This window comes from Brassica napus, chromosome C9 (genome assembly GCF_020379485.1).
Source record: "Brassica napus cultivar Da-Ae chromosome C9, Da-Ae, whole genome shotgun sequence".
Taxonomy (NCBI): Eukaryota; Viridiplantae; Streptophyta; class Magnoliopsida; order Brassicales; family Brassicaceae; genus Brassica; species Brassica napus.
In genome coordinates this window covers 18,759,489-18,775,232 of record NC_063452.1, presented here as the reverse complement: position 1 = coordinate 18,775,232, position 15,744 = coordinate 18,759,489, and the positions used below count along the sequence as shown (strand labels likewise).

At 32.6% G+C, this 15,744-nt stretch overlaps 1 protein-coding gene across 1 annotated transcript; it reads left to right on the top strand.

The window, feature by feature from the left end:
- Positions 1-6,508: 6,508 nt before the first annotated feature.
- LOC106417061 (auxin response factor 22-like) lies at positions 6,509-10,743 on the top strand. Its single transcript, XM_048767482.1, has 14 exons — positions 6,509-7,396; positions 7,480-7,566; positions 7,689-7,786; positions 7,895-7,951; positions 8,040-8,183; positions 8,255-8,339; positions 8,418-8,508; positions 8,583-8,747; positions 8,832-8,945; positions 9,020-9,092; positions 9,182-9,320; positions 9,390-9,619; positions 9,915-10,099; positions 10,173-10,743. The coding sequence occupies exons 1-14, from the start codon at positions 7,354-7,356 to the stop codon at positions 10,309-10,311; spliced, it is 1,650 nt and encodes a 549-aa protein (XP_048623439.1). The 5' UTR covers positions 6,509-7,353; the 3' UTR covers positions 10,312-10,743.
- Positions 10,744-15,744: the final 5,001 nt, after the last annotated feature.

Below are 15,744 nucleotides of genomic sequence, written 5' to 3'. Positions count from 1 at the left end.
TCACCAACCAAAATTGACAAAGAATCACCAAAGTTTTTGGAAAGAATCCAAGGTGATATTTGTGGACCAATACATCCACCGTGTGGACCATTCTACTACTTTATGGTATTAATCGATGCATCGAGTAGATGGTCACATGTTTGTTTGTTATCATCTCGAAATATGGTATTTGCGAGATTTCTAACTCAGATAATCAAATTAAGAGCACAGTTCTCAGATTATCCAATTAAAAGAGTTAGATTAGATAACGCTGGTGAATTCACATCCCAAGCTTTTAATGATTATTGTATGGTATCAGGGATTGAAGTAGAGCATTCTGTTGCTCATGTTCATACACAAAATGGTTTGGCAGAATCATTAATTAAACGGCTGCAACTAATTGCAAGGCCATTGATCATGAGATCAAAACTCCCAACATCTGTATGGGGACATGCTATTTTGCATGCAGAAACACTAATTCGGATAAGACCAAGTGCATACCATAGATATTCCACATGCTATTTTTTTCTAGACGACTTACACGGAAGTCGTCCATCCGATGACTTACATTGAAGTCGTCCATGATTTTATTCCGAGATTCTGGTCAAACCTTGCTTATCTTGGATGACTTCCATGTAAGTCGTCGGACTTCCGTGTAAGTCGTCTAGAAAAAAATAATTTTTTTTGTTTTATTTTTCAATTGCAAAACTAACCGGAGACGACTTCTATGTAAGTCGTCTAGGTATAACAAAATATTGTTTTTTTAATTTTCTACTGGACGACTTACGTATAAGTCGTCAGGAAAAGTCAAATTTCTGACACAATCCGGTCAAATGCAAAACTAACCGTAAGTCGTCTCGAGTTTTTTTTAACAAACAAAGATGGACGACTTCCATGTAAGTCGTCTAGGTTAAAAATCAATTGCAAGATTAACCTAAATGGACGATTTTCTAGAAGTCTACCAGACGACCTCCATGGAAGTCGTCTGCGTCATTGTTTAATAAACTTTCTTTTTCTCTAAAACTATAAAGATTTTTTTAATTTGTTTTTGTTAATTCATGTATATTAGTCAATATTGAGGCTACTGAATGAAATTTATAACTGAATTGGTGATATTTACGAGGTTACCAACATTCATGCTTAGTAAAGTTTCTAACTAATTGAGAAGACTTCTACATACATAAGTAAAAAGTATATCTTATGATCTGAGAAGACACATTAAACCATGTTACTTGATATTCTTGAAGTTACTTAACACTTTAGAAAATTAAATAAACATATCTTAAAGTTACTTAACAAATTTACAAAAAAAGTCGCAACTAAAGGAGTACACATGCAAATCACAAAACATACCACAAACAAAACTATTATAGATCATTCCTCTACAAAGACAAGCTTAGACTCCACTTGATATGGAAGAAGACCCCGTCAGAAGACTTCCTGGAAGTCGTCTAGATGACTTCGTTGAAGTCGTCTGGAAAGGAAGTCTTCTAGCACATTATATTTTAGAAGACTTTCGAGAAGACTTCCCATAGGTCTTCCAAAGTCTGATCCAGATCTGAAAAACATGTATATCATACTCAGATCTGAAAAACCTGCATATCATATCAAAAAAAACGTTCAAATGGCTTAAAAACAGAAAAAAATAAGTAGAAAATTAGATAGACATACTTTTATAGAACATACAAAGTACATATCCAAGTGGAAGATGAGAACCATCTAGTTAAAAACATGCAACAAAAAGATAGATTAGTGAGAAATACATGAGACAAAAATGAAAAATTCATATAAAGTTTAGTGTTTTCAAGCCAAAGAGATTAGAGTGGGTTTGGAGAGTTTTAGTTTGGGAAAAATGTATGAACTTTATGCAACAAGAGGTTACCAAATGAAGAAAAATCAGACATAAAAACTTACCAAAACGCTCAGATCTATTATGAAAGGGAGACATGGGAGAAGACTCCGTCAGAAGACTTCCAGAGACTTCCAGGAAGTCTTCTAGCCCAGAAGTCTTCCAGATCTGAAAAACCTGCATATCCAAATCTAGATCTGAAAAACATGCATCTCCAAAAACGTTCAAATGACTTAAAAACAGAGAAAATGAGTGAAAGATTAGAAAGATCTACCTTTATAGAACACACAAAAATACATATCTAAAATTAATAAACCTACCTTTAAATGAGTGGAAGATGAGAACCATGTGATGAAAAACCTGCAAAACAAGATAAACTAGTGAGAAAGACATGAGACAAAAACAATAAAGTTTGGTGTTTATAAGTTCAAAGAGATTAGAGAGAGGTTGGAGAGTTTTAGAATGAGGAACATGCTATTTTTGTTGCAGCCATTTGAGAGGAGGAGAAAGAATGTGTAAATTTTTCTTTATACATGGAGACAAAAATTTCAATAAGGTTAAATATTTTCGATCAGAAGACGTACTAGACGACTTACTTGTAAGTCACCCAGAAGATTTCAATATTTTTAGCGGGAAACTAAAATATTTTTAGCGGAAGTTAGAAGACTTTCAGAGAAGTCTTCTAATCGCCAGACGACTTACATGTTAGTCATCTATACCCTAAACATAACTCCTAAACTAAATTAACTAGTTAAACACTTCATAAAATCAAATTAAACTTAAAAAGTGTTTACTATACACAGAAATAATCACATGTAGGTAAAATTTTAATTTTTCAAAAAAATATTTAAGCTTTCTAAAATCTAACCCTAAGAATACATACAATATTACAACATATGTTGCCAAACCATAGACCAAAGAATATCATGATTCACTATTTTCACTCATCTATGTTGAAAACAATTTAATTTTATTATATCTTAATTTGTATCACTTAAAACTGTTTATAATTAAATGATTTTGATTTTTCGCTTATCAAAATATTTTTTACAAAATTTATAAATTATTTTTAAGATCAACTATACCAGACGACTCAGAAGACTTAGCGGGACTATATTCGTAAAAATGAGTTTTGTTTTTTTGTTTGGTCACAAGTTGCTGGCTGTAATTTCACAAGGCTTTTGGGTTACTTTTGCATTTAATTGAAGTTTGGATATACTTTTGCAATCAAAATCAAGTTTTGAGTCATATTTGGTAAACCCTTTTTTTTGGTAAAAATAAATAAGAAACTCAAACCACTAGACCACAGACTTTAAGCATTTTGGTCCATAGTCTTTGTCTTAAGATCTTTCTAAACTGTTTGTCAGTTTTTTTCATCCAACACATATTATCTAAGCCATTAGTTGCTTTAACTTTTTTTTTCTAAACCGATTGTCATTGTCTCCATCCATCATGTCTACAAACCAACCTATATTGTCTGTCTTATAGTTTTAAGCCTTGAGGTTGTCGCAAGACAATTCATAGGGTCTGATTGGTAATGGCTGTAGCTTTAAAAAAATTTATGCAGAAAAAAATCTGTAGAATTTTTGTTGTGGCGTTAGATTTTATTGCTGTAGAATTTTATGGAAAGCTCCAAAAAATTGCTCTGGATTTTTGGCTCAACAAAGCACTTGTACAGCTGTAGGTTATTTCAAGAGCTGTGATTTTAATTTTTTTTATTAAATCTTGATTGCTGTAAATTTAATACTGTAGAAATAAATGGGACTATGGACAGCACCTACCAGCCGTTACCAATCACACTCATATAGTTCTAATTTTTTTTTGTGTTAAGACATCTCTCAAGCTGTTGGTCGTTTTCTTCCCATCCTACAAGTCTAATTTAAGCAATTAGTCATTTTTATCCATCTAAGGACTTTTCGGAGACTGTCTTAAGACATCATTAAGCCGTTGGTTGCTTTTCTCCCCATCAAACAAACCTTATTCAAGCTGTTAAGTAAGAATCTCTTGATCATTGAAATACGTGGGTTTTTGTTTTTCCATCTATAATAAGACTTTGTTGTAGATTCATATTGTTTAAGAATCTCTGCGTTGTGACTTTTTAAAGCAGTTGGTCTTTCATCAATACAACAAGTCCTTAGTTTTTTTTCTACCATCCAAAAAGTCTATAGCATAGACTTTCTCAACATACTTCTAAGCCATGTGGAAATAAGAATCTTTGTCAAGAATCTTTCAGCAGTTGGTCTTTTTTCTATACAGCAAATCATTAGTTGTTTTTACCATCCAACAAGTCTAAATTGATACATAGTCTTTCTCGAAAGACCTTTCTAAGGTGTGGGACATTTCTAAGCCGTAGGTTGTGTTTGTCTAGAGACATTCCAAAGCCATGGCAGTTTTTTGTTTGAGCTCTGTCTTAAGACTGATGTCAGACAACTAGTCTATAAATCTATCATTGTCGACAATTTTATGCCTAGTGGTTATTAAACTGAACAGAGACAGGTCTTAAGCCTTTTGGTCCATAGTCTTTGTCTTAGATTTTTTCTAACTGGTTGTCGTGTCTTTCATCCAACAAGTATTATCTCATCCATTGTAATGTCTGTCTTAAGAATCTTTTAAGATGGTCTCGACTTCTATATCCTATTTTGTACTTTAATCAAGGACTTAAGCCGTGGGTAGACAAGAAAGGAATCTAATTATCAATTCATAGTCTTTGCGATAAGACTTTCGTATCACTAGTTATCTGATTGGTCTTTCCACACTTTTAATTTTAAGCCTTGTGGTTATCGCAAATACATAATTCTCAGTTCAGAGTATTTATCTTAAGACATCTTTAAGGCACTGTTCATCTATGAAGCCCGGGGACGGCAGTTTGGTTCACGTACCCATACCGGAAGCGTTTCCGGGACGGAAACACCATAGAAACAGCACGGGGACACTTTGAGGACGTGGTAGTTCATTTATGGAATATTTGAAATGAATTTTCTTCAATATTACTATATCTTAAGCTAATTAATTTACCTTTTTCCAAAAAATAAAAGGAAGTAAAATTTTAACTGTATTTTTAACTTTCAATCTTGTTTTTAAGTTTATGAACTTTTATTAGATGAACCAAATTTTGATTAAAAAAATGTTTAATTATTGTTTTTATTATTATTATTTAAAATAATATATTGAATTATTTTTATGTTAAGATTTTGGTGTAATCTTTTCTTATTTTGTCCATTATGGATAGCATATATATATTTTTTAACATATATATATTTGCCGTACCCGTACCCATAATTTTTTAGTTTTGCCGTTTCCCGTCCCCGCTTCCGTATCCGTATCTGTCTCCGTATCCGTCCCGGTGCAACATAGCTGTTCATTTTTTATTTTCATCAAACAAGTCTAATTTAAGCCATTAGGCGTTTTTTCATTCATTTACTTTTCAGAGTCTTTGTCTTTAAGACATGTTTAAGCCGTTGATTCTTTCTCCTCCCATCCTACAAGTATTATTTAAGCCGTTAAGTAAGAATCTCTTTTAGATTCATAATACTTGATAAGAATCTTTGTGCTATGATTCTTTAAGCCATTGGTATAGTGTTTATTTTAAGACTGATTTCAGACTATGAATTGGTCAATCTTCCATTGTCTTCAGGGCCGGCTTTAGGGTAGGAGCAAAGGGGCGTGGGCCCCGAGCCCAATTATTTTTTGCAAAAATAGTAGTGGAAAAATGGTCTAGTTTTTAAAAAAAAATTAGGAATAGGGGTCCAAATTTTTTTATATCATCTATAAATACATGTGAAAAAAATATTTAAATTTATTTTGCCCAAGGTCCATGATGTCTTTGAGCCGGCCCTGATTGTCTTTGTCTTAAGAGATGATACTGCGATGAGTAAAAAGCTCAAATACTCTTAATGAGCCAAAAACAAATCTCGCATACTCTTACTTATTCTGATGTACTCCTATTTTTAATGAAATAAGACGATTCCGATTTTACCCTTTACTTTTCCCTCTCAAATCGAATTTCAAATTTCAAAAATATAGATTCAATAATTGATATTAAGTTTTACCAAGTTCTGCAGTTTTACCAAATTAAAGTTTTACCAAGTTTTACAGGTTTACAATTTTACAGTTTACAAGTTCTACAATTTTACTAAGTTTTACTTAAATGATTGCACGAGTTGGTAAAACTAGTACAAAATTTTACTAAGTTGTACCATTGTCGAAGTACAACTTTGTAATACTTTGAACCTAGTTTAACCAAGTTCTACAGTTTTATAAAATTGTACTTAAACGATTGTGTAACTTGGTAAAACTTTGTTTCTGGGTTGAAGTTTTACTTTCACATTTCTCATATATTCTTGCAGCAAGCCAGATCTGGAGAGAGAGAGAGAGAGAGAGAGAGAGAGAGAGAGAGAGAGAGAGAGAGAGAGAGAGAGAGAGAGAGAGAGAGAGAGAGAGGAAAACATATGAGATTCGAAGGAGAACCCTAAAATTGCGAACAAAGAACACCAAATCAGAAAAGAGGAGAAACATATAAGATTCGAGGAAGAATGGATTCTAAGAAGAAGAGATTCGAAGAAGAACAAAAGGAAAAGCAGACCAACCGAAGAAGAAGAAATTCAAAGACAAAAAATATTTGGATTGAAGAATGAAAGAGAACAGAGAAAAAAGAGAAGAGAGAAAGAAAGAAGATGAAGAATGGAAATGAAATCTAAATCTGTAGAGATAAGAGAGAAAATTAGGTTTAGTGGCATGTTGCGTAAATAAGTGGATTCATAATGGGTATATTGGATTTTTTATCAGATTTCAAATTTAAAATAAATGAAAATGAAATGAATTATAGATGAGGAGTATCTGAGAATTTTTTTTTTCCAACTAAGAATACCGGAGCAATTGATTCTAGTTCGATCCATCTAAAGTTATAATCTTTGTGTACTTTTAAACCTTGTGGTTATCAAGTAGAGACAGTTCTTTAAACCTTGTGGTTCATAGTCTTTGTCTAAAGAACAAAAAACCCTAAATAATATGTGGACACTTCACAAGGTTAACTATTTTTTTTAATGGGTCCCTTGCTTTGTGGACTCCGTGGCTATGTATATTTTTCTTAAACACACGACACAATGTATATGAGTCCTGAAAAAATCTCTCACACTATAAATAATTACATTGTTAACTAAAATTTGTTTTTATGGGCCCTTTACCTTGTGGGCCCTGGGCGGTGCATCCATTGTCACTTTCTCTAAGCCGGCCCTGAACGACGCATGTACTCTATTGCACTATTACTATATATCTAGAAACATAATTTATTGATATTAAAGAACTTTCGATATTTCTAAAGATATATCTTTGACCCGATACTTTTTGGCAACTAGTAAAAGTTATTAGTCAAAACTCATATCCGTAAATATATTTATGAAGTATTTGAATATTTTCACCCATATATACTTTATACGTATAAGATTTATAAGTTAAGAAAAACACACTAGTTCAAACCAAAATAAATAAAGATTAAAGTTCTCACCAAGTGTTTGAAAAAGTTGTTGATGGCTGGTGATCAAATCATGCATGCACAACCTGAAGTTTTAGGTATAAGTGAAACATTCTTGGATACGGGATGAATTTCGATTGATGAAAAACATATATCCCTAATAATGTTTTCTTTTTTCTAGCTATTGATGAAACCAATAACTATTTGAACAATAAATTATGGAAGTTATGTGCCGGACCTCTGTTTGATACTCCAAAAATTGGAGATAAAATATATTACTTTCCTCAAGGGCATATAGAGCAGGCAATATTTTTTTATCTTATTTTAAATTTTTATATCATTCCACTTATGTTTTAATTTGTAAGACTTACTCAACAATTTGATGGTACCAGCTAGTTGCCTCTATGGACGACGAACTTTGTCAACTAAAACCAATTTTTGATATTCCTTCAAAAATTTGTTGTAATGTTTTTAGTATCAAACTTAAGGTATGCGTCTTTGATTATATATGTTTCTTATTTATAAAATACAGATCATGTAAAATGACTTAGACTGTAACTGATATTGTTTTTGGTATATTTTATGTATGTTCCTAGGTAGAGACCAATACTAATGAAATTTATGCAGAAGTTTCTTTGTTGCCTGATACATCTGTGAGTAACAAAATAAGATTTTATTTATTTTAACATTAGATCTTCTTACAATCTCTTTAAAGTAATTTAATTAATTTTATGTTCTCAGGATGTTGAAATCCCTATTCCCAAAACCGAAAACAATATACAAAACATTAACTATTTCACCAAGGTGTTAAGTGCTTCTGATACCAGCACAAATGGTGGTTTTGTTTTGTATAAAAGACATGCCATTGAATGTCTTCCCCTGTTGGTAATTACCCTTGGCTTACATAAACTCATATTGTAAATCCTTATATAACATTTTGTATTTAATGTTTTTAGGATGTGTCTCAGCTAACCCCAAGTCAAGAGATAATTGCTAAAGATATCCATGGTCATGAATGGAGTTTTAAACACACTTTAAGAGGTGACCATTCTATATTTCATTTCAAAATTTGTGAGTATTTATCACTGATCTATATTCTGTTTACAAAAAATCAACTAGGTACACCAAAAAGACATCTTTTCACATCTGGTTGGAATGAGTTTGCAAAAGGAAAAAAATTGGTTGCTGGAGACTCTTTTGTGTTCCTTCGGTATATATATCTGTTTTGCCATTTTAGATCTATTTCGTTCCTTGAATTTATATTTTAACTATTTGTTATCCTAGAGGAGAGAATGGAGAATCGCGAGTTGGTATCAGTAAAGCAGCTCATCAGCAACGCAACATACCAACATCTTTAATTTCAAAACAGAGTATGCACCATAGTGTGGTTGCTACTGCACTGAATGCTATTGAAAACAAATGTATGTTCGTTGTGTTCTATAAGCCAAGGTAATATTCTTCTTACTCTAATTAAACATTATCTAAATAGTTTATTGAAAATATAATTTTATTTATTTGATGTGATGATATCAGGTCGAGCCAATTCATTGTCAACTTCGATAAATTTGTAGATAGAGTGAATAATAAGTTTAATATAGGCTCCAAATTTTCGATGAAGTTCGAAGGAAAAGATCTAAATGAAATAAGGTAAATCTTAAACATTTATTTTACTTTATTTTTTCAAAATATGATTACTTACGCAAATTATTTGACTACAATAGATACAATGGAACAATAGTGGGAGTGAGAGATTTCTCCGCTCATTGGAAGGATTCAGAATGGCGAAGTCTAGAAGTAAGAATAGTATTAATTCCACTTACATATTATTTTAGAATATATTTTAAAAAGAGTAATATATAATAACCAATAACTTTATTTTATAGGTGCAATGGGATGAAGCTGCAACAATTCCAAGACCTGATAAGGTATCTCCATGGGAGATTGAGCTGTTAACACATTCATCAAATATTTTCAAGTCAGATACTCTAAAACATAAACGTCAACTCGAAGTACATGAGTTTGGTATGTAAACATTTCTCATTTAGTTAAAACTTCTCTGTGAATTAGTTATCATTCTATTGATGTGTATAGGTTCAAAAATGTGGGTTCCTACAATCTACAATGAGCGAATGGTTCAAGCAATGAAAGAACCGTCAACCACAACCGCAACTACTAGCTGCAGACTGTTTGGAGTTGATCTAATGGTTCCCGCTATAACAAAGGATCCAGTGGAACCTATTGTCTCAAACAAAAAATGTAAGATTTCTAAAATATTTGAAGACGAAAAGGTTGACCATGTCCAAGCTAAAAGTCGTACTAAGGTATGAAAAAGATCACCATCTTCTTTTTTTTTTTTTACTTATTATTCAAATTTAAAACTATTTATTATGTAAAACTAAAACATTAGAAAACGTAGGTTTTAGTAAAAGGTTATGTTGCGTATAAGGTAAATTTAATATATATATATATATATATGTGTGTGTGTGTGCGCGCCCGCGCGCGCGCCCGCGCGCTTTCATCCACAGTTTTATTCTAATATTAGATTTTGATTAAAATTGCATCAATAGACTGAGATTACTATAAAGTTCATATGCTCTTGATATGGTTATTGCCCAGGTTCATATGGAAGGTGTCATAGAAAGGACTGTAGATTTAACTATATTTGATGGATACAATCAGTTGATCGATGAACTAGAAAGACTCTTTGATATCAAAGGCGAGTTGCATATGCACAATCAATGGAAAATGTTTTTCATATATAATGATGGAGATATGATGATTCTTGGAGACGATCCCTGGCCGTAAGTTTTTCTTAATTTTCTATTTTTTTCTTATTAGTTGCAAAATTTAGTGAGTATTTTTATTTCTGTGTAGAAAATTTTGCAATATGGCTAAGGAAATATTCATATGTTCGAAAGAGGATGTCAAGATAGGGATAGCAAATAACAGATTCTCCGAAGGTGATCCAGCATTAACAACAACAATCTTACCACCAGATGTCAACAACACTTAGAGAGAGTTTTGATTTTAAAAATTAAATGTTGCTTGTTTTTATTATATATTAAATAAAAGGGTTTGAAATTTGTGTAACTTAAAAATATATTATGGAGTGTTTTGGTATTTGATGATTGGTGTCTTGTCTACCGGTTGAAGTTTTAAATGAAACAAATATCTTCTTTTTTTCTTCTTTTTAATCTTTTGTCGACTTGTTTAGTATTGTGCGTGTATGTCTTTTTGGTATTACATATGTTATGGAATGTTTTGGCATTTAATACTGGCGTGTAATCACTCTTCTCAAGAACTCTCTGCCAGAGGTAACTTGAAGAATTAACTCGGTGGATATGACTTATGTAAGGAAAATCAGAAATGCTACTCCCAAAACTACTTTCACAGCTTCAGAGACTTGGAGTCATCTTCAGGTTCAGCTTCATGTTGTTCAATGGCATCAGTCAGTGTTGTTCAAAGACACAATCCCAAGCATGGATAGGCTAAGGGGTTGGGGTCTCATTGTTCCCTTGGATTGTCTTCTTTGCGCAAGCCACCAAGAGAACAGACAACACATCTTTTTGGTTGCTCATATTCCTTTGAGATTTGATCTTTCTTCTCGTCCAAACTCCATTAGTGCTGTTATCCAAGCCGGTAAGGTGCATCGAAATTTCCTGATTGTGCTTCAGGGAGCGAGGAACAGATTGAGCAGGAGTGCAGTCTTTGTAATGAACACCACCGAGCCTATAAATTGTTCCCCTTGCGTGTATGTACGCTCTAAAGAAGAAAAAAGGAAATGAGTTAGAAGTTAGGTGATTAAACTAAGCACCTATCACAGGCAATGACAATCTACTCAGAATAGCACAGAGTTCACTATATCAACAACTTAGCATTATACCAAACAATTAAGCAAGTTAATCCAGTTGAGGCAAAGAGTTCTCTGGGAGTTTAAATTTGCACAATCAAATAATAGTGAAGAAAACAAAACTTTTACGGGGAATCAGTCTGCAGAGCCAATAACAAGTAATCAAAAATGTTCAGAAACGAAATAAGATAATACGAAAAACAAACTTAAAATAAGAGACCTTTATTCTGAGTTTGCGTATAAGCGTTCTAGAGACCGAATAAAACATGAAGTTTGTCTGGAAGCGAGATTACAACATAAATCTAATAACACGGGCAGTAAAACCTATCTAAGTTCACTAGAGTAACCACCTAAAAGAAAACCATGTGAGTCGCAACTCATTTAGAAAAAGACAAATATAAAGCCTAAGGTTTCTAATTGCATAGACTAAGTTTCTTCCCCCTTTCTTCTCTGTCCCGGCCTTGTTTATATACACCTCCAAGATCGCATGTGTTGTTATTTTCCTGTTAATCCATATCTTCCCTTTTCTCCCATCTTTCTTTATTTGTCGAGATTTGAGTTTATCTCTTTCGAAATTTTTTCATTATCATGTTCTCTTCCTTGTTCCTCCCCAAACAAAGTAACCATTGATATACCTTGAGTTTTATGAATTTTAACCATGTCATAAGTCTGGTTTCAGAGTATATATTATATTTTTGGAGTCATTTTAGGGTCTTTGCAGGTTCATGTATACTTTGGAGAATTTTGGAGATTATGGAGTAATTTGAGATGCATAACTGTGCAGATATGCCAGAGGTTTAGCACCGGATGGAGGTCTTCCCACCAATGGATGAAGCTCATAATTTTACACAAGATATAAAACTGAGTTATATTTTAAATACCGTCAGTTTAAGGTCGATCCATTGGTTAGATCCAAATTTATACGCATATTACTGAAGAGTGGTCCATCTAACGCGCGAGAGGAAGCTGCTGAGATTCTGGTGTGGTGTCGAGCGACACTACATGGGTACCGAACGACACCCAACATGTTAACACCCGACTCGTGATTTAATGAAGTTTCGATAACTGCAAGTTGGCCAAAGTTTCTTGTATTTGCACATGCGCCCTTGAACATATTTTAACCTATTTTTACTAATCATAATCCATTGTTCTAAGCGAATCTTTCTTTTAAGATTTAGAGAGATTATAAAGAATTCATTCAGTTTTCTTCGAACTCATGTTCGATTCATCTATGAATTTTATTCAGACTATGATTTGTGTTATTTTTTTTATGTCGAGTAGATCACTTCATAAATTTAGGGATTTCTTGGGCTGAATGTCGAATTGCTGATTGATGGATTGCTAGGGTTATTCATTGAATTCTACACCAGGATTTTTTCTCATACTAGTTTATTGAATAATTAACAAGACCCTACACTTATAGGTGGAATGGTCACAAATTTTGTCATGAAATGTAACCGTGAATAAGATTTTCTAAACTATCTAATATATATATCTTAGGCCACATACTTTTCGTCGCAAATCGTAGCTAGTTTGTAATGTTTTGTGTCACTTTTATATTCGTGACAAATGGTCACAAATTTTTTTTTGGTTACATCGTGATTAAAATTTGTCCTAGTTCTCTTCGTGACTATTCAAGGCTATTTTTGTCACAAAATTGCCACTTTAGTTACATTTTTTGTTTCGAAATAGTCAGGACTGGATCGTGACTTTTTGGTGGCTATGCCCGATCAATCTACTAGTGTTTGTGCACGGAAGTAGTTTTGGTGGTCAGGCCTGAGTATCCGGTAGCCAAGCAGCATATATTTTGTATATGTGCCATCTTATATTTGAATATTAACTCATCTTCGAACTAAATCTCTTATAATAAAAAAATGTATCTCTTATAAATAATAAAAAATGTCAGTGATATGATGGTTGTGTTCCTTTATTTGCGTTCAAAATATCATTATTTTTAAGGAAGTTAATCTAAAATGGTCCAAGTGATCTTAAGAAAATCTCACACAACCAACATTAATCTTAGTGGTCCAAAGGAGATAAAATTACCATCTTTCATTAATGAAGGGACGATCTAAACCCAAAATCAACTATTCCTTCTTTTAATCACAACAACACCATTTTTTATCTCTTTCTCTCTTTCACATGTGACCCACTTCTTCTTTAATCTTAACCACATGATCATCTATTCTCTTGTTTAATTACAGCCACACAATTTCTATTCTCTCATCTTTCCTTCGACTAGGTATAGCTAGTATACCTCGTACAATTAAACATAATAAAAAGTGGTATAGCTAGTATATAAATGGTATATTTATGTACAATATCCAACTATTACAATTAGCACGACTAGTAACTCATGTTTTCCATATGGAATAAACAAATAAATATCCTAACTGATCTATAGTGACAAAGTTTCTTTTATTTTATTTAATGTTTTTCAAACTTTTGTTAAATTATTACATTGAACTCTTAAACATACATTACATACTTCATATTGTAAAGTTTGTTTACTAGATTAACCATATTATTATGAAAAGCAAACATCAAGCATATTTTACAAAAGTTACTATGTGAAAATATTGATACAACCCCTAAAAGCTAAGAAAATAAACTAGTATTATAAGTATAATTTGCATAATTTTCATTATATAATAGACTGGTAATACTGGTACAACTGGTACAAATTTGACGTTTGAGAAATTAACATAGCCAATTTGGTATTACATATGAGAAAAACAATTAAATATCCAAATTGGTATGTGATTAGAAAGCTTCTCCTAATTTATTTGAAGTTTTACAATTTTTTTGAAAATTATTATAAAACCCCCATAAATTTACATGATTTACCTTATACTTTAAAAGTTTGTTTACTTGTTTAGCTACATTATTTTGGAATATCATACACCAAACATATTTTTTTTTTAAATTATGATTTCATAATATGTTAAACATAGTATGTACACGTAAATAAGTGGTACAACTGATGCATATATATTTTATGCATGGTACAACTAAGTTTTCAAAGACTATGAACCACAAGGTTTAAGGAACTGACTAAAAACGGATCCATATTGTATATTCGATTAACAATCCTTGTTTAGAATCTTTGTGTTATGATTCGTTAAGCCGTTGACAGCCTTTGTCAAAAGACTTTCCAAAGTCATTAGTTGTTTTGTATCAGCTGTGTCTTAAGGACAATTGTTCATCCTTTCCATCCACCAGGCACCAACTTTGTCTCAAGTCTTTGGTCGTTTTTTTTTCCATCCAACATATAGTAAACCAAGCCATAGTCCTTGTCTAGACTTTTTACAAAGCAGAAACTGTTTTCGATTTAGTCTTTATGTTAAGACTGATTTTGTCTCAAGAGTTAGTCATTATTACCCATCCAACTCATAGTCTTTGTATACTTTGAAAGACTTGTATTTATCAAGCAGACATAGTTTTTTACGCCTTGTGGTTCATAGTCTTTGTTTCAAGACTTCATCAAACCGTTAGTCTTGTTTTTTTCATCTACGGATGTATTTGGTCTGAGCCGCTGGTCATATTTTCCATCCAGCATATCTAAAAAACCGACCCCTTTTTTCTTTCACTACGAGAAAACACATGCTTTACGAGGAAATTTAACGAGGAAAAACAATCCTCGTAAATTTACGTCGATTTTAAATTTACGAGGAACTTACGTGGAAAACTAAAGTCATCGTTATTTCCTCGTAACGTAACGACAAAAGCGTTTCGTCGTAAAGTGGATGTAATTTGACGAGTATTTTACGAGGAAAAACTATTTTCTCGTAAATACGACGTAAACTTCGCGTGTTATTTACAAGGAAAGAGTTTACGTGTATTTAGCGAGGAAATTTTGAATCTACCAACTTTGTAGGTGTTACACGTTTTTTTTTGCCACCTAATTAATTTTCGTCGTAAATTCATAGGAAAAATACAACTACCAGATTCGAAATTTCCTATAAATATGGATGTTTGAACATCATTTTAAACACACCAACAACAAAAAACGTGAAAGAAAAAAAATGGCTGGCTCCGGGACTATTTACGAGTTGCGGAAGTGGATGTATATGCATAGAGATGCTAACGGGAGAGTGATGAAAGAATACCTTGTGGGCCTGGAGACATTTATGCATCAAGCGGATTCAACACCGCTCGCCCAAGAAAGTGGTAAGATGTTCTGTCCTTGTCGGAAATGCAACAATTCGAAACTGGCAAACCGTGAAAATGTTTGGAAGCATTTAATAAATAGAGGTTTCACGCCAAATTACTATATCTGGTTTCAACATGGAGAAGGTTTTAATTATGATCATAATGAAGCTAGTAGTAGTAAAAGCAATTTTCACGAAAAAGAACCGGTTGATCATCATTTGCATAATGAACATAGTTACCATCAGGAGGAGATGGTAGATTATGATAGGGTTCATGATATGGTAGATGATGCATTCGTAGCTCAGGATGAAGATGAAGAACCTAATATAGATGCAAAAAAGTTTTACGAAATGTTAAACGCGGCGAATCAACCACTTTACAGTGGTTGTAGAGAAGGTCTCTCTAAATTGTCGTTAGCTGCTAGAATGATGAATATTAAAACTG

Coding starts and splice junctions, on each gene's coding strand:
- LOC106417061 (XM_048767482.1), top strand. CDS start 7,354: ATGGCTGGTGATCAAATCATGCATGCACAACCTGAAGTTTTAG. Junction 7,787..7,894: donor TTTTTAGTATCAAACTTAAG/GTATGCGTCTTT, acceptor GTATGTTCCTAG/GTAGAGACCAATACTAATGA. Junction 8,946..9,019: donor AAAGATCTAAATGAAATAAG/GTAAATCTTAAA, acceptor TGACTACAATAG/ATACAATGGAACAATAGTGG.